At 42.0% G+C, this 23,430-nt stretch overlaps 4 protein-coding genes and 1 non-coding gene across 7 annotated transcripts in view; 2 read left to right on the plus strand and 3 right to left on the minus strand.

Annotated features, from left to right (window-relative positions):
* Positions 1 to 1,407: 1,407 nt before the first annotated feature.
* On the minus strand, positions 1,408 to 5,601 carry LOC149323007 (general transcription factor II-I repeat domain-containing protein 2A-like). 2 transcript variants are annotated; one of them, XR_016272352.1, is made up of 2 exons: positions 5,211 to 5,601; positions 1,408 to 3,325 (listed from the first exon to the last, which is right to left on the minus strand). XR_016272352.1 is itself a non-coding variant. In XM_089486111.1 (2 exons), the coding sequence occupies exons 1-2, from the start codon at positions 4,114 to 4,116 to the stop codon at positions 2,393 to 2,395; spliced, it is 939 nt and encodes a 312-aa protein (XP_089342237.1). In that variant the 5' UTR covers positions 4,117 to 4,132; the 3' UTR covers positions 1,408 to 2,392. The 2 variants fall into 2 exon arrangements, 1 of the variants encoding a protein (XP_089342237.1); XM_089486111.1 differs by lacking the exon at positions 5,211 to 5,601 and adding an exon at positions 4,111 to 4,132.
* A 184-nt stretch (positions 5,602 to 5,785) lies between these two features.
* On the plus strand, positions 5,786 to 9,257 carry LOC149323008 (large ribosomal subunit protein uL16). Its single transcript, XM_089486123.1, has 6 exons — positions 5,786 to 5,894; positions 7,549 to 7,607; positions 7,855 to 7,962; positions 8,063 to 8,201; positions 8,540 to 8,702; positions 9,029 to 9,257. Exons 1-6 carry the CDS (start codon positions 5,872 to 5,874, stop codon positions 9,182 to 9,184), a joined length of 648 nt encoding a protein of 215 aa, XP_089342249.1. The 5' UTR covers positions 5,786 to 5,871; the 3' UTR covers positions 9,185 to 9,257.
* LOC149323009 (small nucleolar RNA SNORA70) lies at positions 8,261 to 8,395 on the plus strand. The gene has a single exon (XR_016279544.1). It is a non-coding gene; the product is annotated as a small nucleolar RNA SNORA70 (small nucleolar RNA).
* A 3,230-nt stretch (positions 9,258 to 12,487) lies between the features above and the next one.
* Positions 12,488 to 17,788, minus strand: LOC149323010 (deoxyribonuclease gamma-like). The gene is made up of 8 exons (XM_089534974.1): positions 17,648 to 17,788; positions 17,266 to 17,354; positions 16,293 to 16,379; positions 14,752 to 14,864; positions 13,474 to 13,586; positions 13,231 to 13,388; positions 12,677 to 12,773; positions 12,488 to 12,562 (listed from the first exon to the last, which is right to left on the minus strand). The coding sequence occupies exons 1-8, from the start codon at positions 17,786 to 17,788 to the stop codon at positions 12,488 to 12,490; spliced, it is 873 nt and encodes a 290-aa protein (XP_089391100.1).
* A 2,044-nt stretch (positions 17,789 to 19,832) lies between these two features.
* The window catches only part of LOC149323011 (deoxyribonuclease-1-like 1), a 41,429-nt gene continuing 37,831 nt past the window's right edge, over positions 19,833 to 23,430 (minus strand). For both annotated transcript variants that reach the window (XM_089486133.1, XM_089486141.1), the window contains one exon: positions 19,833 to 22,964. In XM_089486133.1, coding sequence (XP_089342259.1) covers positions 22,830 to 22,964 — 135 coding nt within the window. In that variant the 3' untranslated portion in view covers positions 19,833 to 22,829. The remainder of the gene's footprint in view (positions 22,965 to 23,430) is intronic.

Below are 23,430 nucleotides of genomic sequence, written 5' to 3' on the forward strand. Positions count from 1 at the left end.
AGGACAGTTAACACCAACAACAAGGGGAGAGAAGCATAAAGCCCTTCAGATGTTATTGGACTGCAAGTCCTAGCACTCCTTATCACCGGCTGTGCAGGATAAATACAAGTTACCCTGAACCTATTCTTTGGATAGGACATACCACCTCTCCAAATAATTGATTTTATAATAATAATAATAATAATAATAATAATAATAAACCACTTCTTTCACACTAAATACAACAGCTATAATTGTAATTATTATTTTTATATAATGAACATCTATCTGCCATGGTCCAGGCCTCAGAGGGACAGAAGAGCCCTAGGTATTTTGCCACCCTGGGTGAGAAATATTTTGGCACCCCTGTCGCCCCTCATAATTATTTTCACCCCTTGATTTCCGCTGTTTTGTTTGTTGAAGCTAAACATGGCATAAAACTTTCTCAAAAACTGTTTCTATTCCAGCTTCTTCTGCTAATTCATGAGCATCAACCAATGCTCTTTTGAATTCTGAATCAGTTCTGGCATTGCTCAAATACTCTTAGCTGCGATAAAAACATTTACGGGAAGTCTGTGAAAGCCTTTTTTAAACTAAACATTTACCCTGAAAAGAGCCAGATATCAGATAGATGTAAGTTAAAGTTTCATAGAATCACAGAATCATAGCATTTTTGTTCTTGCATGAGCGAGGTTTATGTACTTTTTCTCTGTTAGGCATAGCCTTAAACCTTGTAGTATTTTTTGTTTAAGTGACAATAGCTAAATCAAAACTACAATAGATAAGCCTAAACCTAATACAGCAACGATCCAAAATGTGATTGACATTAAGAAATAATATGCTATTTGATGTTCTTTTTGTTGCCTGTTTTATTGAACCATTTCCTGTATTGCTATGTATTTTATATGTATTATCCTATAATTTCTTAGATTGTACGCCATAGGCAGGTTTATGCTTTTATATTTGTTGTTTTTATGTACAAATCTACAGCGCTATATAAACAAAGAATAATAATAATAAAAGAAAAATCTCAGTCAAAAACAAGCACAGCAAAAGGATATTTAGACCCTACCATGCTACCACAGCTTAACTTAATTGAATTACAAATATATATTTCAATGTTCTTTACACTGTATTGGTATAGTTTTTACTAAAAAGTGTTTAAAATTAAACACAGATCAAAGTAAAAGAGGCTGATATGGTAGGTGTAGAACAGGCGTAGGCAACCTTTTTGCGCCGGGGGCCGGGGTGCTGTCCCTCAGACAACTGGGGGGGCGAAGCTAAAAAATAAATAATTAAATTATTATTATTATTTAAAATAAATTAATAAAAATAATTCCTACATACACTGCACACATCATATTTTGAAGTAAAAAACAAAATGGGAACATATACAATATCTAAAATGAAGAACAAGAACAAGTAAAGTTAAATAAACAAACTTTATTTGGTATTAAATAACAGTGTATCTTAATGAAGAACAAATTAAATCAACAAACTTAATTCTGTATCTAATAACAATGTTTAATGGGAACTCTGGGCCTGCTTCTGGCTAATGAGATGGTTAATGTCTGGTTCCATATTTGTCACTGCTATTCGTAGCAAGTGATGCAAGTGTTCATCAGTTAGTCTGGATCTGGTTGGCGCTTTCAGGTGTTGCATCTGGGAAAAAGTCTGTTCACAGACATAACTGCTGCCAAAGATGGTTGCCATTTTGCGTGCATGGTTCCTGATATTAGGGTATTTCTCAGAGGGGAGAGATGCATAGAAATTTAGAAGGCTGCTTGACTTGAATGCGTCTTTCAGAGAGTCACAACTATGCAGGTCACACAGTTCCATTTGGTAAACTGAATCCACATTTTCAATGTCAATAGAAAATGGGTTTCGGAAAAGCCGTATGTCCTGTTCATGGAGATGAAGCTCTTTAAATCTAGCTTGGAACTCACTTTGTAACTTTTCCAGTGACTCCACACATGTTTTTGTTGGGAATGCAACCGATGGTTTTTCTGCTGACAGATTTTGAGTAGTTGGGAAATGGCTAAAATGTCCCTCATTCACTTGTTTGATGAGGAGGCCTAATTTTAGTTCAAATGATTTCACAGATGCATACATATCACAGATGAGCTTCCCCTTTCTTTTAAGTTCCACATTGAGACCATTAACAAACTCTGTTACATCTGTCAGAAAGGCAAGGTGCCATTTCCATTCTGCATCATTGAGCTCTGGTACTTCTTTGTTTATGGAAACCAGAAAAGCTGCAATCTCTGGCAATAAGTCATAGAAACGTCTCAAAACCTTCCCTCGACTCAGCCAACGCACTTCTGTGTGGTACAGAACATCTTCCCAGTCAGCATTTTCCTCGGACAGAAATTCCTGAAATTGTCTGTGGTTCAATGCATTAGCTCTAAGGAAGTTAACACAAGATACCAGTTTTCATAACAGAGTCCCACTTCAGTGATTTACTACACAGCGCCTGTTGGTGGAAGAGGCAGTGTATGGCTATTGGCTGAGAACGGTTATGTTTTTCCATCTCTTGGTTAATGCGAGCAACTACTCCTCTCTGAGACCCCACCATGCTAGGAGCGCCATCGGTTGTCACACTGGCTAGTTTAGCCCAGTCCAGCTCCAAACCATTAACAGTCCGGCAAACCGTTTCATAGATATCTTCTCCTGTTGTGGTCTCTTTGATGCTTTGCAGTGCAGCAAGCTCTTCTGTGACTTCGAAATTGTCATTTATCCCACGAATAAAAATCAGAAGTTGTGCAGAATCACGAATATTGTTACTTCCATCAAGTGCCAAGGAAAAATAGGAAAAGTTTTTTGCAGAGTTTTGCAATTGCTGCTTCAAATTGTCTCCCAGTTCTTCAACCCTTTGTGAAATTGTACATGCCAAAAGACTCACTGTATTAAATACATTGGCCTTTTCTGGACACATCGCTTTGGCAGCTATAAGAAGGCAGTCTTTAACAAATTCTCCCTCCGTGAATGATTTGCCAGCGGACGCTATTGCCTGGGCAATTTCATAACTTGCTCGCATGGATGAAATATTTTGCTGCTTCTGCTTCACAAGAATATTTTGCTGGCTTGCCAATGAAGTTTTCAGTTTGGATATTTGATCTTTTCTCACTTGTCCAACGAAACCATCGTATGTATCTTTATGATGCGTTTGATAGTGTTGATGCAAATTGTATTCCCTGAACACAGCCACTGTACCCTGGCATATCAAGCACACAGCTTTCTCCTTGTGCTCGATGAAAAAGTAATCTTCTGTCCACTGCGGGTTGAATACCCTCCATTCCGCGTCGATCTTCCTCTTAGCGGCAACCTTTTTGGACATCATTGTTACCTAGGAGTACAAAATTGCTCTTAGTAAAATACCAATATATATATATACAGCGCTACAAAAACAATATACCAGCAATAAAATTTCCCACACAGATATACAAACTGCACTGCTCATCAATGCAGCCTGATCAGTGTTCATCAATGCAGCCTTGCCAGTCCTCACAAACTGAGCCAGTTCCTCCACCACCTTTCCAGTTCACACTACTCTAAAAAGGCATATGGTTGAACTCGCATAGTGAACTTGCACATGAACCGGTGCTTACACAGCAGATGACATACATACAACATACAATGCTACCTTGAATCCCTGCTCAACCAGAGAAACCCACTGCAAGGCCTTCAGCAAGATGGCAAAGGCAAATCCCTTCCGAACAGTGTCTTCTGAATAGTTTGAGAAGCCCAGGGCAAACCTATCAGAGGTTGGCAGAATTGGTTCCAAGGAGGGGTTGCCTTTGTCTTCCTCTGAGGCTAAGAGAGTGTGACTTGCCCAAGGCCAGCTGGTAGTTTTCCATGGCCAAGCAGGGATTCAAACTTAGGTCTCCTATGTCTGATACACTGTGTCTTTTTCTTTGTTTGGTTTGGGTATTTATTGAGGTATATATCCATATCCATATATATAGATATAGACATATATGGATTTTCCAGATATAAATTTTTATTCATCTCATCATCCAATTAAAAAAATGTATTAATTGAAATACAAAAGACTGTCATCTCAGTCAAACACCACAATCCCAAAATGCACCAGCAAGTAATAACATGAATAGTAATAATAATAATTGTTACCAGCATGGAAACTAGTAGAAGGCAAGCCCACAAACAAGGAGGAATGCATGCACACTGTCTCAACCCAGAAAGGTGCAAGCCCCTGTGAAGGGATTTTGCACAGAGGTCACCCAGGACTAGTGATAATACTAATAATAATAATGGTGCTGCCATTTTGAATTCCCCCCCGTACAGGCCCACTGCAGCCGCTGGAACCTTCAAGGAGTGCTCCGGCGACCGCAACAGGCCTCCGACAGGCCCACCGCTGTGTTCTAAAATGGTGGCGAAGTCTCGCCCGACTTTTCCCATCCTGCCCTGCGACTGGAAAGCTCATGTGAGACTTCGGCCACCGTTTTAGAACACAATGGAGGCGGGGGCGGCAATTGGCAGCAGGACTGGGCTGGGGCCAGTCCCAAGGCCTCGCTGGGCTGGATCTGGCCCACGGGTCGTAGGTTGCTGACCCCTGGTGTAGAAGGTTTGAGTACGTGGAAAGAGGTGCGTGTAAGGGTAATGAGAAAGAAGAAAGAAAGTGAAGATAGAAGCAGGAGTTTGGAAGAGAAGAAGAAGGAAAGTAAGGCAGAAAGAAGGATGTGGAAAAGATTAAATGGAGGGCTAGGATGAAATTTGGAGATAATATTGATAGAAAAGAGAATGGAATGTAAATTGAAAAATAAGTAAATAAGAAATTTAATTTGTTCAGTTATATATGTTTTATATACGCATTATTTCCTTACTGTTAGGTTTTGCTTATTCTTACGTGCCTCATGCATAAGGACTGAATGCAAAAGCGTGTATGTATTTTGGGGCTTAGTTTTGTACTTTATTGGTTTGCTACGTTAATTGTTATGCATCACTCACTGTTATCTTACTGCTTTTGTTGTTATTTGCCATGCATTCTTTTTGCTATTTACTGCCACTGTGATTTCCTATGTTATCTTTATCGTTATTTACTACGTATTTTCTTTAATATTGTAACCTGCCTTAATTCTTTGTGATTGGGCGGGCTATAAATAAATCCTTATTATTATTATTATTATGTAGAGATTCGTATTGGATTATTTTAATAATGTTCTTTAAAATAACCCCCCCCCCCCCCCCAAAATCCAAGCCAGGCTACTTACAGTACATATAGCAAGAGAGGGAAGCGGAGGTGCCTTTTCTCCTGCTTCCCTCCCTCCTTCTGAGCTGAGCTGAGAGAGGGAAAGCGCGCCTCGGAGGCCGGAGCATGCGCAGATGCTGCAGCTGTTAACCATAGAATCCCAGAGTTGGAGGAGAGGCTCCAGGGGCCATCCAGTCCAACCCCCTTCTGCCACGCCCCTGACAGAGGGCCATCCAGCCCCTGCTTAAAGACTTCCAAAGAAAGAAACTCTTTTTTTGGACTTCAACTCCCAGAAGCCCCAGCCAGCTTGTTCATCATATGCCAGGAATTATGGGAGCGGAAGTCCCAAAACACCAGGAGAACATAAATTTGCCAACGAGGCCTTCCCACACCCGGGTACTTGAAACCCTGCCTCCTCTTCTAAAAGGAGCGTTTCCGGAAGCCAACCGGAAGTGGTGATTCGCGTCACGCCGCTCCGGCATGGGCTACGTCTATGGTTTCAGCCTCCCTAGAGCGGCGCCTTTGATAAGCCCCGCGCATGCGCGAAGGCGCTCTCTTTTTCCTCTCGGCGAGGTGAGTGAAATGGCGGCTGCTCTGGCTCGCTCGGGGAAAGGAGGGCCCAGGCCCCTCTCTCCTTCCCTAATTGACTTTCCCTGCCTGTTTTCTCTTTCAGACCCGTCACCATGGGCCGCAGACCCGCGCGATGGTGAGTTCGCTGCCCTCGGGGATGGGAAGCCAGGAGGCTGGAAGGGGAGGGAGGAGGAGAGTGTGGCTGGGGCCCTGGACTCTGGAGAGCAGGGGTCAAATCCTGCTGCGTCGAGCCTGGGGCAGGTCCAGGAGAAACTGTAGGGCGTTCACGGGATATACAGTGTATATATACAGTATACAATCTGCAAATATCAAAGCCACAAATGTGGAGGGATGAGTGCATATTATATGTGTGTATATATATATATATATCGTTATATAACATATAACATATATATCATTATATAACATATACAGTGTATATATATATATATATATATATATACACATATCATATATAATATGATACATATATAACATATGCAATATATCATATAATATGGTATAATATAATATACACTCATCCCTCCACATTTGTGGCTTTTATATTTGTGGATTTGATATGTTCTCTGAATCTCTAGGTCTCCAGTGCAACTCTATGGTCAACTTTAATTAAAAGCCACACCGAAAGACCTAGTGATTCCTAGAGAGACCACTCCCCTAGGCATTTGTGGCTTCTCCAATGCAATTCTATGGTCAGTGTCTGTCAGACATTGACCACAGAGTTGCACTGGAGGACCTACAGATTCCTAGAGAGGCATCCTCTCCGGTTAAAAACATGTTTTTTTTGTTATTTGCTGTTTTTTCCCTATTCACAGGGGTCTTGTGCCCCAAAACATAACAAATATGGAGGGGTATATGTGTGTGTGTGTGTATCATGCATACAATGTATACTAAATATATAATAGGATTACAATGTGAAAACTAATAACACTCATACAAACATAAATCTCATGGTTCTTAGTCATGCTCAACATGGAGGGTGTCCAAACTGCAAAGAGGGATGAGGCACTGTAAGATGTGGAACATTCAAGGGAACTGTATTTATTTAATTTTTATACCACCTTTCTCCCATGTTGGGACCCAAGGTGGATTACAACATGTGTATATGTTTATGTATATACACATCTTGTAAGCTGCCTTGGGTGCCAACGTGGGAGAATGGCCAGATAAGTACATTTCCCTTATATATATAAAATCATATTAAAACAACACTTTAAAAACAATTAAAGTAATCCTCTTAAAACAGTAAAACGTTTTAAAACATACAAAATGTTGAATGGGGATGGAAAGAAGGTATTACAAGACTTGTGAGCAAGAGCATGGAAGAAGAGGAGTGGGTGTGAATGCTCTTGTAAAGTTACATAGATCATGCAGTTAGAACAAATATGGCTTGTTAGTACAAGATGGGGTAGTAATTTGTAAGGGGGGGTTCAGTGGTCCCCAAACGGTGCCCTTTAAGAGATTTTGGACTTCATCTCCCAGAAGCCTCAGCCACATTGGTCAGTGTCAAGGTTTGGTCTGTATCTCAAGCCACTTTCTGAAACGTCATCTATACTAAATGATCTTGGGTACAAAATTTAGTGTCCTACAGAGGCAAGAAGTTATCCAGCTGGGTGACTTCCAGCACCAGTATTAAGGTGTTTTGAAACTCAGCATTTTTGGTTAGAATATTAGGATACAGAACCTCATCTGTTTAAACTAATCAACTGTTACAGTGACTGTTTTGGTTCTTTTTTAATAATCTCTTTTCACTGTGCCTTTTTTTCTAGCTATCGGTATTGCAAGAACAAGCCTTACCCCAAGTCCCGCTTCTGCAGGGGTGTTCCTGGTAAGTAGAGTGGTAACCCAAGCTAGCTAGCATTTTACTTTTTTCATTGAGATAAATTGTACATTTCAAAAAGCAGCATAAGATTTAATCTGAGACAGGATTCTTGACAGAGGAAGGATGAACAATAATGTCAAAGTGGTATTAATTTGACCAGTAGCTTTCCCACCTTTGATTGGGAACGTCAAAGGGTTCAGTTTTTTACCCGTCTGCTCTGTACAAGTAGATGACACTATTACTTTTCCCACAGATCCCAAGATCAGAATTTTTGACTTGGGTAGGAAGAAGGCTAAGGTTGATGAATTCCCACTCTGTGGACACATGGTGTCAGATGAATATGAGCAGCTGTCATCGGAAGGTAAGGACCATTGAGATATCATGGAGTTTGCTGTTGGCTGTGATGGTGTGCTCTCCCTCATTTTGTCTGCCTTACCCACTCATTCACTCTGCCCCTACAGCTCTGGAGGCTGCCCGGATCTGTGCCAACAAGTACATGGTGAAGAGCTGTGGCAAGGATGGCTTTCACATCCGGGTGCGCCTGCATCCCTTCCACGTCATCCGTATCAACAAGATGTTGTCATGTGCTGGAGCTGATAGGTGAGAAATGGCTCGAGACTTGGCTCTGATGTTAACCTTGTGGGAAGGGGTAGCATTGAGTGCAGTCAATTAAGCCGACCAGCCCCTGTTGCTGTCAGGGGATGGTGTGCACTGACTGCGCACAGCAAACTCCCCTGGTTGTGTACGTGCTCCGTTCCTTGTACAGAGCACCTTAAGGGACCTTGGGAACACTTGATTCTTGGTGAACTAGCTTCTGTGGTGATGGGCTTTATAGGTTTTTCACATGTTTTACTAAGAAAGCTTGACTACTGGTATTGTAGCATAGTTCACCCCTTGCAGGTCATGCGCTAAAATATTATTCCTTGGTTTCTTTTTAGGCTCCAGACTGGAATGCGTGGAGCATTTGGCAAGCCTCAGGGCACAGTAGCTCGTGTCCACATTGGCCAGGTCATCATGTCCATTCGTACTAAGGTGCAGAACAAGGAACATGTTATTGAAGCACTGCGCAGGGCTAAGTTCAAGTTTCCTGGTAGACAGAAGGTAATGTGTGGCGATCAGGCCTTATCTTCTTACAGTACAAGTGTTAAAGTTGTCAGTGCACCAAATGAGACTATATGCTTATTTTGTTGCCTTTATAATATAATGAATTAATTCTGAACAAAAGGTTCTGGTATCTTATCACTGACCTACTTTATAGTCTGATATGGAAGGCTGTGGATTATGGGAATTCTTAGGCAATTGGAGACCACTTGATATGTGATAGTAGTAGGAGTGCTTATGTTCAGTCATTTTTAAAGCACACATAGAAGAAATTTGGAGGTGGGTGAATTTTCTGATAGTGCTCTCTGTCTCTCTCTCTCTCTCAGATCCACATTTCCAAAAAATGGGGCTTCACCAAATTCAATGCTGACGAGTTTGAGGAAATGGTGGCTGAGAAGCGCCTCATCCCTGATGGTTGTGGAGTTAAATACATCCCTAACAGGGGCCCTCTGGACAAGTGGCGTGCCTTACATGCAGCATGATGACCTGATTTGTTAGAATGCTCCGTTGTTTTATTCTTGAAGGAAGATTCATGAAAATAAACAGTTCTATCTACTTCCTGTGTGGTTGTTAAAGTTTTGGACAAGGGTGGGATTACTAGAACTTTAAAAGATGTATTTAATTTGCTTGGAAGTGAATGCATTTATGAGATAAACACCAAATTCTCTATTAGCATCTTGTTCTCTCAGTGGTGAGTCTCAGGCTGTTTTACCACAAGCTCTCAAGGAAGCAGACAGAATCACAGTACCATCCAGGCACTATAACTAGGTGGTTGAGTTTGTTTCTTTATTGTAAAGATGGCAATTACAGATGTTCCATTTCCAGTAGTTTATTTCCCATTAGCAGTCTTACTGTGCAATGCACAGCCACAGTTGGGTACATTCAATGTGACTGGTTTGCTCAGCAAGTTGCCCACACAACCAAATTTTTAATTTATATACAGGAGAGATTTCTTATGAGCTGGAAGTGTACAATGCTTGAAAGTATTTTCTAGCTGTTGGCACACAAAGACCATGGGCAAAGGTGTGAGGGTGAGGGCTGAAATACAGACCTAGATTTTACACTCCCTAGTATATTGTCATAGAAGACTTTTGAGAATTTTTATTTATATAAAATGTATCCTGTAGACTCAGAATTGCCTACTGAATTTTTGGGTTATGAGTTTGTGACAGGAGGAGGTACCAGTACCAGCCATATACAAATAAGACATGTAACATGGTTGGTTGGTTGGTTGCCTTGAGAGCTTTGGTAAAACAACTGATTCTTAAACTGGGATAATTAAAGAATGCCTCTTTAAATATAAGGAAAGATGTAGAATTGGATTCTGAGAAATGAGCACATTTCAATCCATCAGTTTGAAAAGCAGGGAGAGCAGGCTTGTGCTTGAGCCTTGGAATAATGCTGTATGCACACAGATACTGGTGAGATTTTGATTATTAAATGTTTTAAGGGCTGAGGAAGCAATCGGTCCCAAAATGGTTTATTTCAATTTCTGCACACTCACAATGTCACTCTTGACATCCCCATGATATTCCCCTCCTCCCCCCCCCCAAAAAAAAAGATTGCTCTGTGCAATACCTTTATTACCACTGTCTAAAATGCAAATTTTCAAGTTCTTAGAACTATCATCAGACAAAAAAGTTGGAGATGGGCATAGAAGAAAAAACTGGGCTAAACTGATGAATGAGAGATGAAATTTAGTTCCAGTTTCCCATCCATAGATGTTTGTATTGTTTAGCCACATGAAATAGTTATGGAGAACTCAGATGCTTACATTCTTATGTTCATTTTCATTGACTGATAAAGGCAGTGCATAATGGAGATCTTCTGTTGGTCTGTCTTTCAGAACAAAGTAGACTAACATGGCCTTGCCATGTTGTACTTTCAAAAAAGATTCTCAGGCAATTGTTAATAGATTTAAATCACAGGAGAGAATATATGACCCACATTTTACTGTACAAACTTTTGAATAGGGTTCCAAAGTGAGAAGAGACAGGGTGGTTTGTCCCTTTAATAGTTACACAGAAGAGAAAATTGCACCAACTGTTGAAATTGGCAAATTTGACAGAATGTTTTAAGTTTAAGTTGGATTTTTTAAAATCTATAATTGTATAGTGTAAATCAGCATTTGTGAATGAGCATGTTGGACTAAATGTGTGTAAGTCCAGAATGGGCATTTATGTTTAGAAATAGACCAAAAATGGAACTCCTATGTGCATATTTTTGAATGTCGGAATGGAAACACTGCAGATATAATTGTTGAAAGAAAGACATAGAGTTATATTAAATCAAAAATTGCAAAGAGGTATTCAGCGATGTCCATGAAATATCCCGGGATTGATTGTGCTTCAGATGAAAGCTATAGGAAAAACATGTTCAGGTCTGTGGGATAAAGAGGAATCCACAATTAGGAAGTCTCCCTATACCCACCCCATTTAATTTAATAGTTAAATTGGTAGCTTCTTTATAGCCCAGGATGTAGGGGTGAAGGACTTGAATGTAAACCTCTTCCCATGTTTCAGAACATATACTTTAAATGCCATTGGTGAAGGCTTGGACTGAATTAAACGACACTGTCAGCATCAAGGATAATATAATTTGAAGGGTTAGAAACTTGCCATATAAATGAAAAACTCATCTAGATAATATGCCAAGTATCCTCAGCTTGATCAGAGTATCTAAATTTTCATAGTTATGAACATAGACCTTATAGAGAGCACATACAGGAGAGCAGAGGTGCTTCTGTAACCTGATCCTTGGTTTACATTATGAATGAGAATACAACAAAGCACAGTGTGGGGAGCTATGTATGCCAGCTCACCATAATTTTCTGATGGTTGACATAGCTGCCACTGAGTTCCACAATCCCTTCCAACTGTTAAGTAGGATAGGATAGGCTTAGCTTGCCAGGTTCCTGTATGGTGGTTCTATTTACTGTGGCTGAAATCCAGTATCAGCTAGGCAACCTTTGAACTTCTCTAGTAAATTCAGATAAGCAGGGGTGGATGGTCTCTTATAACTGATTCCTGGTCTGCCCCCCCTCCCCCCCAGCCAAAAAAACCCCTGACAAAAACATAATTCAACTATGCTCCGATAGTCAGTAGAGTGCCCTCGACCGCTGATCTAACTTTTACGGTTTTGTATTCATGATCACTACTTGGTCATGATTTTGACACTATTGCCATGAACATAACTCACTCCCCCAGCCTACTTTACTGAATATCAGCTGCTTGAGAACAAGGGGGGGCATTCTGTCGATGGTCAGAGCACAACTGAATTATATTTCCATCAGGGAGCCAAGCCAGGAGAAGTTACTTGTCTGAATACTTAGGTGCGTTACAGACCGCCCTAAAGCGGGCGGTCTGCCGCTGCCGTCATTAGCTGCAGCAGGAAGCCCCAGCTCCTTTTTGGCCCCCGGCGCTCCTTTTTGGCCCCCGGAAGTGGCGCCGCAAAGTGCAAAGCACGCACTCGCGGCGTCACTTCCGGTGCGCCACGTTGACGCTGTGTGTCCAAGACGTAAAAATGGCAGCGCCCATGTGGATGGATGCTGCCATTTAGGACGCGCTCCGCGCATGTTGGGAACGGGGCCGGTTAGGAAGGGGCAACCCTTCCTAACCCTAGGACGCCCCTTCCTAACCCTAGGACGCGCAGAGTGTGTCCTAAATGGCGGTCTGTAACCCACCTTTGTTAAGTATAAGCTGACACAAGATTCTGGCTGTTGTCTTTTTCTTACCTCAGTCCCTTTGCTTCACCCAGTCTCAAGGAACAGAAAGACAGCTGAAAATTCAGAGTTCTCTCTGGGCCTTAGGGCTAAGCCGCAGGTTCACCTCTACAGGATAGTGATCACTGATTTCTAAGGCCTGTGGAAATGGTATGGTGAGGATTATTTGGGTTTCTTCCCATTACATTTAGCCCTGTAGCTGATGTGGCAGCCATTGGGTTTGTTTTGGCGGGAGCCTATAAAGTGTACTCACCTCTTCTTCAGATAGTCCAAGTGCTTGTGTGAAATTGAAAGGCTTGGCTGATCTGGGCACAACAGCACCAAGGAACTCTTCCCCATGGACTATGATCCTAGCAGGAGGGGGAAAAACACTAAAGTGGTAAACGGTAAGGCTACATTGCCTAGTATCCAACAAAGTGAGCAGATTACTCTGTAGGTGGCCAACTATAGCATAGCTAAATAGGAGATTTAATAGGCCTATCTATGACACAGATACTGCTGCTCAAACATTGCATTACTCTCCTCTCAAGTTCAGTAGAGAGAAGAGCACTGTCACATTTTTGGGTTTCTTTTGTGGTCATCTTGTAGCCCTCCCAACTGGTCCTTTCATTCTAATTTGCTTCACCTCAAGCCAGATTGCTTCAGAAATAGTTCATGATGATTTGAAAAGCCACAGGTTTCCCAAATGTATATACCAGAATGGTGAGGAGAGGCTTGCTTTTGTGACTGGTGTTCCTGAATTTTTGATGTCCCTGACTTTGGAGAAAGGTCTTGGCTGGGTTTCAAGTCAACACTTTGGTTCAGTACCTGTCATAGGCACAGCAGGACCGGTGGCTGACTGTGGTGTCCTCTGTGTCACCAATGAGCCAGTGGAAAGCAAGGTCGCTTCGCAGGCGGATCCCAGCCCAAGCATTCGGTGGGATGTAGGCCCCAGAAGCATTCAGGTCTCCCAGCACCATCACATTCTGCTCAGATGGATGTAGGGGAAATGATGGTACATGAGTATTCATCTAGTTAGCAGCCTCTTCCATCCCCACATCCATAATGTACCTGAGTTTCCCACTGTTCCATCAGTTTGTTGCACGTGCCAAACAGCAAGTCAAGTTCATGGGCAGCTTCGCGGGGACTAGCATGATGTACTATTAGCACAAAATCCAGGATGGCTACGGTTGCATAGCAGTGGTTCAGATGTTGAGAGAGAGAATTTTATGTTTAAATGTTTAAAAGAGATAGCCCTCAATCCTGTTTTCAGCTTTAAAAGGTGTAAACAAATCCCACAGCACCTTGGAGACGAACTGGGAAAAAGAAATTTCTAGTGTAAGCTTTCTTAGACGACAGTCCATCGTATCACTGATAATGTGTAAAACCTTATGCTAAAAATTTCTTTTTCCCATTTATCCTCAAATGTTTTACAGGATTTCCCTATACAGTTTTATAAGTAATCACACACATATGATCCACAAAAAGGGCAGTATATGATGCATTTGTTAAATAAAAGTTTCTAGTCCATGTAGCTGGAAAAATTGAAAGTGCATGTGGGAAATGATGCTGAAATTACAGAAAATATGTATGTTTTTATGTAAGAATACATTATTAGAGCTGGGTAACAGTACTCTATGTTGATTTAACAAGAAGCTACAAGAGAACCAGTTTTGTGCAATAGTCAAATTGGCTAAACAAATCACTCAGATTTTGTTAGTTTGTGTAATTCATATGGTTTGCTGAAAGTAGCTTCTTTTAGTCCAGAATTCCAGCATTTTTAGTGCAGAATACACTAGCCCTGCCTAAAACAGTGTACTGCTTCTATATTCCATGTAGGCTGCATCCACACTGCATAAATAATCCAGGCTGACACCACTTAAACTGCCCTAACTCAATGCTATGGAATTCTGGGAATTGTAGTTTGTTGTGGCACCAGAGCAATCTGGCAGAGAAAACTAAATGTGTCACAAAACTACAGTTCCTAGAACACCATAGCATTGAGTTATAATAGTTAAAGTGGTGTCAAACTGGATTATTTCTGCAGTGCAGATGCAGCCATAATCATACTTAGTTCAGCAAGAAGAACAAATTATTATTACAAAGCACAGGAAGGGTTCCAACCATCTTTAGTGAGATGTGCTTCTCATGATCATTCTTACCATGCCTTTAGGGAGTGGGGAAGATCTGAAAACAAGAAATGCCAGGATTTTAATTCTCAGAACTGATAATCCGTCATGTCACACTGACTTTTACCATACATTCCTGGCAGGCTGACTTAAGTTCCTGGTTTTATCAGGAATCTGTGGATCCATACTAGAACCTTCTCATGGAGAACTTGTGCATTACCTGTATATGAAGAGAGGAAGCGAGCAGCAAATGGGCCCCTAACAAAGGCTGTGGAGTTTCCAGCATCTCTATCCTCAAATTGGTGCCAATCAGTAACAGATACAACATCCATTCTGTCAGTGCAAATAAGGGAGAAAGCAGAAAGATAGGGTGCACCCGAGGGGTTTCATAGCTCAAAAGGTTACATGAGGAACTCTGCCTCTAAACCTTGATGAAGGATGGGCAGCAAAGTGTGGCCCCTTGGAACTCTAGGGGTGAAAAAGAAATTCCATTAAAAACAAAATGAAACACTGAAATGCAAGAAACTGGTTCTGGGGGGATTTTTGCTACTTTTAGCTCCCCTGGGCCATTTTAGGCCTAGGACAGACCTTTTATTGTTATTTTCAAAATTCCCTCCTCAGGCTGAAAAGGTGACCCACAAATATGGCAAAAACATGGGGACAATTTGGGGCAAAAAAGTTAGGTTGAAGTTTTTTGGTTGGGAGGTGGTGGGGCTGTCACCTTGCAGGACTAACACAGCCCCTACTATCCAGCATGTCTGGACATTCATTTTAGCTACACGAAAGTGAACTTGGATATAAGCCTACTGTAGGGATACTGCACTTTTGTTTGGTTACATTTTTATCCCTCATTTCCTCCAGGCAGATCAAGGTACCACACAAAGCAGTCTTCCTTTTTATCTTCGCAACAATCCTGTGAGGCAGATTACTTTGAAAGACAGTGATAGACCCAAGGCTGCCCTGGTAAACTGAGTAAGGCTTTGAAATCTGGGTCTTCCTCCTACAACAGAATAACCACTGTACTCCCATCATAAGTTATATGTAAATCTAGTTCTCCCTGAGATGGGTAAACCTGTTTCTGGATCCATACTACTTCAGAGACAGCACATGTGTGCTATTTTTACTAAATGCTCCTCCATAGGATTATTTTGCACACAAGCAACCAATTTATCCTTAGCCTGCAATGCTAGTTTTCATCGGAAGGGATTTATTTATTACAATCATGATTATATCAGGTGAGACTGTCACAGTAGTTGGAGTGATCCATTCCAAACATAGCCTTACAAATTTGGTGAAAGCAGGCTCAGTTTCCTGTCTGTATTGTTGTGGGTGCATCTCTAATGAGAAAGTTTGGCATAGCAGATAAAAGTGCTGAGATTACGAGATGCAAGAATTCAGATGTGTGAGATTTGAAGTGCAGGTTCAAATGACTACTTGGCTATAAAGTTGCTTTGGCTGAGCTTGGGAAGTCAGTCTTGCAGTACCACCTGCCTAGCAAACTTTTATAAGGGTAAAACAAAACTCAGGGAAAAAGTAGTGACATATATGTAACAAATACAAAGTAAGATGTAAACGCAAGTAAGTAAGGTGGCTAAAATACAATTTTGAGGATAGTTGGAGTTCCTGCACTGAGTGGGGGTTTGGAGTTAATAGCCTATGGGGCCTCTTCCAAATCTATGATCCTATGATGTATTTGATCAGACTTGGATTTGGTTATGGGGTTTTCTGTTTTGTGGCATTTCCAGCTGCCCCAGACATTACCGATACACAAAGACATTCTGTTCCTTGTAGCTGCCTCGCCCAAGCCTCTTGCTCTCCAGGCGGCTATAATGATGAGAACGATCATACCTGCAACAAGAGAAAACAATGCTATTTTCATGCCTTATATGCACTCCCAGACAAGGGAATGCCATCCTGGAGTTATGTGTGGCATCCCTTCTCTCTGGTCTTAAACAACACCAGCAGGGTGGCTTAGGATGTACGAGACAGGAAAATAATTAATGTACAAATTGCAGTGGGCCCTTGGTATCTGCAGGGGTTTGGTTCCAGGACCACCGGTGGATACCAAAATCCGTAGATGCTCAAATCCCATTAAATACAATGGCACAATGAAATGGTGTCCCTTATATAAAATGGCAAAATCAAGGTTGTAGCTTATGGTACAACTTTTTTTACACAATCTCAAAAGTGCTACAAGACCCTTTGCATGCGGATATTTCAGACTAACACGGCTATGTCTCTGTTTTCTGCCAAAGGCAGCCTCCTCACTCTGCCTAAATATCAGGACCTGTCTTGAGAACTGAGGTGATCAAAACAACTGGGTTGGATGAATGGACTGTAATGTTTCTGGTGGTAGGTAAATGTGTTTGAGCTTGTGGATGTATGTATGTATGTGTGAAAACATATACACCTTCCAGCCATAAACACTCCCTGTGACTAATAGCAACCTAGCGAACCTTCCTCTAACCCAGTGCCTTACTGATGTTCTGGCCTGCAGTCCAGCCTCCACTAATAGCCAATAGTAATAGTAATGGTTTATGGGTATTAGAATCCAGAATATCAGCAAGGCATTGGATTAAGGTAGGCTTTATCAGGCATTATCAGGGATTAAGAGTCTACTGCAGTCCCTTTCTTGGTCTGTAATTCCTGAAGTGCAGTTGCAGGCTGAAAAGGCACTTGTTTCTTATACATCACTCAGTTTGACGTAGATGGGACCTACAATCAGAATTATTACCTGTTCAGCTCCCGCAACAGCACCTGAATAGCTGAGCCCCTGGAGTCACGCACTTCTTGAACAGCAGAGATGTCACAGCGAGAAAGGATCTGGGAGCGGGAGAATAGTGGGCAGTTTAAATTTTCATCTTTTTTTATTGACATGTCCCTCTGTGGCTGACATGCTACAGCTGTTGAACATCTCCTCCCAAACCAGACTTCTCCAGATCCAGAAAAGAAGTGTGGATAATGAAGAACTTGGGGATTTAAAAAACTTTCTCAAAATAACTTGTTCTTTTTCATTTTTTGTTGTCCTTATTCAGTACACAATATTAACTCCACATAGTACAATATTGACTCTCAACTATGATCACTGCCTTCACCAGAACCCGTCACTGACTCACCTGGACAAGTGCTCCCATGACCTTCCGGTTGGCTGCCTTGGCTCTCCCAAAGCTGCGTATGTTGAAAGCACAGATTTTGAAGGTTGCAGCCACAAACTGGACACCCAGCAAAGTAAGCAGAAGGGTGAAGGTGTGTGTCATGGCACTGGTCCATCCTGTGATTCCTGGATACAGGTGTGCATCCAACGGAGCAAGAGGATCACAGAGGCCCAGAGGACTCTATTGCTGTATCAGCAGCCAGGCAGGCCTTTTGTGCTGCCTGGGGAATTTGCCAAGGGACAATCAAACAGAGAAACTGCTCGGCCACAACAGCACGGTCATTCGCTTGGAGAGAATAGACCAGATTGCCACTTTTCTTCTCTTTGCTCTCCATGTTCTTCCACTGTCCTGAGCCATCAGGAACTCAGAAAGAACTCATTTTCATCAAAAGTGCAACCTCAGGAATTTCCTGGAATAATCCCTTTGTCAAAAGTGTTCTGAAAGTATAATTAAAACACACAGGCCCATTCTCCTTTCATGAACTGGTTACTTTATCGACCTTTTCACATTTGCTGTTGAGTTCACTGAAGAGCAATTGCTTAACACAGTGGCTACTGCCACACTGCAGAATTAATGCAGTTTGGCACAGCTTCAGCTGTCATGATGCCATCCTAAGGAATCCTGGGATTTGTAGTTTGTTGTGGTAGCAGCACACACGGACAGAGAAGGGTACATATCTCAGGAATCCTGGGATTTGTAGTTTGTGGTAGCAGCGCTCTCGAACAGAGAAGGCTACATATCTCACATGACTTCAAATCCCACAATTCCCTAGCATTGAGCCATGGCAAACTGCATTAATTCCACAGTGTAAATGCAACTTAGGTTGGACTGGTGTGAGAGAGCAGAAGAGTGCAAATCTGTTTGTCTGTTTTAGTTTGGGGGTTCTTTCACACTACACAATTATGGCCCTATGATTCCAGTTTGACTGACATGCTTCCACCCCTTAGAATCCTGGGGTTTGCAGTTTAGGAAGGGGCCTTTGGAATCCTCAGCCAGAAAATTGTCCTCTAGTGCCTTGGACCAAACTACAAGCTCCAGGATTACTTGGGATGCAGCCGTGGCAGATCAAGTGGATTCATAGTTCGAAAGCTGTGCAGTGTGAAAGGACCCTGTCTTACAGGGCCCAATCATTTTGAAGAACTTTAGTAGAAATATTAAATCTAGGTGAATGTTTTGCATATTGTACTTTCTGGTATTAAAATAATAATCAGATTACAAAGTGTGGGGAAAATATAATCTATTAAAAAACAATGGCTAGCCATGGCAGTTAGCGTCCATGTGGTATAGTGGTTGGAGCATTGAACTGTTGCTCTGGAGACCAGGGTTTGAATTCCTGCTTGGCCATGGAGACACACTGAGTGATCTTGGGCAAGTCACACTCTCTTAGCCTCAGAGGAGGGCAAATGCAAACCCTCTCTGAACACATCTTGCCAGAAAAAAAACCATGATAGGGTTGCCATAAGTCAGAAATGTCTCAAAGGCACACAACAAGCCATGGCAGTTAGTGCTGCTAACCCACGAATAACAGAAGTATAGTGAAGAGGTGAGAATACAAATCAAGACATTTAGAAGATGATTCTGTGTTCTTCATAGCAACCCTGGAATTTTGCTGAGGGCAGTTTGGATAGCATTGCGACATTTTAACAATATCAAAACATTTCCCATTGGGAATTTAAAAGATAGGACTGGCTGAATTATGTCAGAAGCTTTTACAGGCACCAGTGAAAACTAGGCAGCACAGACAAAGATAAAGACCCACAAAAAATGATAGTGTCCTAGGAAAGGCCAAACATGATGATCATTTAGTTTTTCATAAAACATTGCCAGAATTCTGCTAAGATGAACAGTCTATAGCTTTCTTTGCAGCTAGCGAGGAAAATGAATTTCAGATTAAATATAAAACAATAAGGCTATGGGAACACCCAAATAGACACAATATTATCCTGAGTCAAACATGAGAAATCGGAACAATGTTTTTCTTCTCAGACAAGTTCCTGTTTTTAAATCTTCACCAATTTTTCCTTGAGCCAAAGTGCTCTGCTGTCCAGGAAGAATGAATCACAGAATAAGAAGTGACCACAAGGGCTATCCAATCCAACCCCCTGCCATGCAAGAAGACACAAATGAAATACACACTCCATTCCCATAGAGTTTATTCAAAAGACCTCCTACTACAGAGAATGCTCTGTGATCAAGATACACTTGTAAGACAAGTAGATTTTTCATCCTATCCACTGAGGATAGTTTTATATCAGAAGTGGAGCAATTTGTAGCCCTTGAGATGTTGTCAGACTGTAATGTCCAGCAGTCCTAGATGGCACAGATGATGGTAAGGAACACTGGGAGTTGTAGTGCAGCAACAGCTGGATGGCTGCACAGCTCTAACTACAGAGAGGTAGATCTAGGATAAACTTTGTAATGGCTCCTTATGAGCATGTCAACATTGGGAGAATTAGAGAGAGGTCAGAAAGACCCGTTATGCTTCAAACTGGAATACACCTGAGATGGATATTTAAAGCATGAGAATGACCAGTTTTTACACATTCTGAAAAAAGTTACATAAGGCAGTCTTCCTGGTTTCCCTTTGCTTTAGAATTCCAACATATATATATTGTCTCCCTTCTTAAAAATGAAAATCCTTCTTCCCTGCATATAGAAAATTAGTACATCAGAGTAAGTCTGAAGCAGTCAGAGTCCGACAAAGGATGCTGCCTTTGGTTGGTAGACTATTGATCTATCTAACCTGGTCTTATTAATACGAACTGGAAGTAGCTCTCCAGGATTTCAGACAGAAGTCTTACCTTAGGCTGCTGCCATACTGCAGAATGAATGCACTTTCACACTGCTTTAACTGCAGTGTGGAATCCTGGGATCTGCAGTCGTGGCACCAGACCTCTCTGACAGAGAAGGCTAAATCTCACAAAGCTACAAATCCCAGAAATCCACAGTACCTGGCTGTGGCAGTTAATGTCAAATTGCATTACAGTGTAGATACAGTCCTAGCTGGGGATGGTAAACATGGGACCTTTGGCATGCAAAGCAAGTGCTCTAACCACTAAGTGATAGACGTCTCTCATTAGAATTCTGCACAATACCCAGACCTGATCCTGGGAGCCTGAACACAACAACCTGGATAGAACATCTCAAAATACACAGAGACCTTCTTTGGTGCAGTTGCCAGGCAGGGATCAGAGAGTGCTTATTCACTGATAAGCAGTATAGAAATATAAACAATATTGCTATTGCTTGCTAAATATCTCACAAATCCCAGAATTCCATAGCATTGAACTCTGGCCGTTAAAAGCGGTGTTAACAAGATGGGCCTAGAGAAAAACCCATTTCACTTCCCCACTGCCCCCACCCCCCACCAACATATGACACAGAGTTGAAAACAAACTTTTTGGAACTACAATGCCCAGAATACTCCCATAAATACTGCCATTACATGGGCATGCCTGTTGCTGAAGGAAGCACTCTGTGTAAACTGGATGAGGACATGAGCAGCAACCTGGGCTGAGTCACAAGCCATGGGACCAACCTAAAATCAAGACTGAAGGGCAACTCAGAACCAGAGGCAAATGGGTTCTAAGAATAACCAACCATAAAACAGCACACCAAGGGCCCTTTCACCCTGCATTGCTATGGTTCCATTTCAACTACCAGACTGGCATCCTATGGAATCCTGGGATTTGAGGTTTGGTCAGAGGCAGAATTAAAACAGTTTGACACCATTTTAACTGCTATGACTTATGTTCCAGAATCCTGGAGATATTCAGCCTGGTCTGTTGGAGAACTCTGGTACCTCACCAAACTACAGATCCCAGTATAGCGCCGTGGCAGTTCATGTGCCGCCAAGCTGCTTTAAATCTGCAGTGTGGCTACACCTCAAAGTAACTCTCTGGCCAAGAATTGTAAAGTCTCCCCTGGAAAAGAATCCCCAACAAATACCTGAATTTTATAAGATGGAACCATGGCAGTCAGAGTGGAATTACAGTGCTATAACTGTGTAGTGTGAAAGGACCCAAAATACATCTTTTACATCTTTGGGCCTGGAAGCATCCAGAGGACAATTTGGGTGAGTGGAATCTATCCATGATCTAAGTGTATTTCACCCAGACGTTGCTATGAGCCATTCATTGCTCTGCCACATAGTGACATTGGATACAGATCTGGCATTGCCAGCTTGGCCCCTAGAAACTTGGATAACAGGTACTGTTGCAGAAGAAGCTTTCACATTGTCTCTCAATAACATTGTCCCAGTTGAGCAATTTGAAGGGATGTCCAGACACTGACACCTTCATTTGTAGCCTTCTCCATGTTTTTTTAGTCCTTTCCACAATCACTTCTGTCCCTCTGGAAACACTCAGCATCTTCAAGCCACTGGTTGAGCCAACAAAATGCATCCTCTTGCCAATTCTATTCTCCTACTGAGGCTGTTCTACTCTGGATATACAGTGGGCCCTTGGTATCCACTGGGATTTGGTTCTAGGACCTCCGGTGGATACCAAAATCCATGGATGTTCAAGTCCCATTAAATACAGTGGCACAGTAAAATGGTGTCTCTTATATAAAATGGCAAAATCAAGGTTGCTTTTGGAATTCATATATACGTATAAATATTTTCAAGACATAGGTTGAATCCATGGATAAAGAATCTGTGGATATGGAGGGCCTACTGTATTATGTTTGCATAGTGTCTTGGAAACTTGCTGTGAACTGGCAGGGGATGGTTCCTGGACCAACACAGGTCCACAGACCATCACTTGGGGTAACATTGACTTGAGGAACCAAAATGGCCCCTTGTGAATATATATATTTTTGGAATATTTTCAAGCTGTAGTTGGCTGAGTCCATGGATGCAGAATCCATTAATATGGAGGGCCAGCTGAGATGACAATAGTGGTCTGGAAAGTAGAAGACAGTAGTAAAAGAGGAAGATCATATTCCAGATGGCTTGGTTGAGTCAAAGAAGCCACAGCTGTCCTGAGTCTGCAAGCCCAGCACGTTCATGACCAGAGCTCATGGAGATCTCTCATTCATAGGGTCACCATAAGCTGAAGGTAACTTGGCTGCAGATGACAACAACTGATGCAAAGCCTGGACAGACATCACCATCCAGATTCCCAGGAGAACCGGAAAAGCTTCAAATGACATACCCTGTCCCAGACAGCATGGCAGTGGCCAAGAAGAGAAGACCAACTGGACTGGCTGGCTGGAGCCCCCAACAAGCTGAATACAGTTCCACCTCTACAGGATAATGGTCGCTGATCTCCAAAGCCTGGGAAGGAGAGAGAGAAAGAGAAAATGACATTATTATTTTTTTAAAGATAAAGGTATTCCCTATTGACAAGCTTGTCAAGTCATGCCCGACTTGTAGGGGGTGGTGCTCATCTCCATTACTAAGCCGAAGGGCCAGCGTTTTCAAAAACAATCCCATGGTCATGTGGCCAGCATGACTGTACAGAACATTCTTACCTTCCCACCAAAGTGGTACCTATTTATTATCTACTTGCACTTTTACATGCTTTTGAACTCCTAGGTTGGCAGAATATGGGATAGTGATGGGAGATCACTCTGTCATGAGGCATTTGGACCTCGAACTGCTGATCTGCCAATCTTGCTATTGTCAGAGTCAGTGTCTTAACCGCTGAGCCACCACATCAAGCCCAAAATGATGTGAGAAGTAGGACATATTCTTAGTGTTTCTTGAATAGAGAGGTATTGTGCACAAATAACAGCCAAGT

This window comes from Sceloporus occidentalis, unplaced genomic scaffold (genome assembly GCF_023333645.1).
Source record: "Sceloporus occidentalis isolate IW3139 unplaced genomic scaffold, rSceOcc1.0.p SCAF_1, whole genome shotgun sequence".
Taxonomy (NCBI): domain Eukaryota; kingdom Metazoa; phylum Chordata; class Lepidosauria; order Squamata; family Phrynosomatidae; genus Sceloporus; species Sceloporus occidentalis.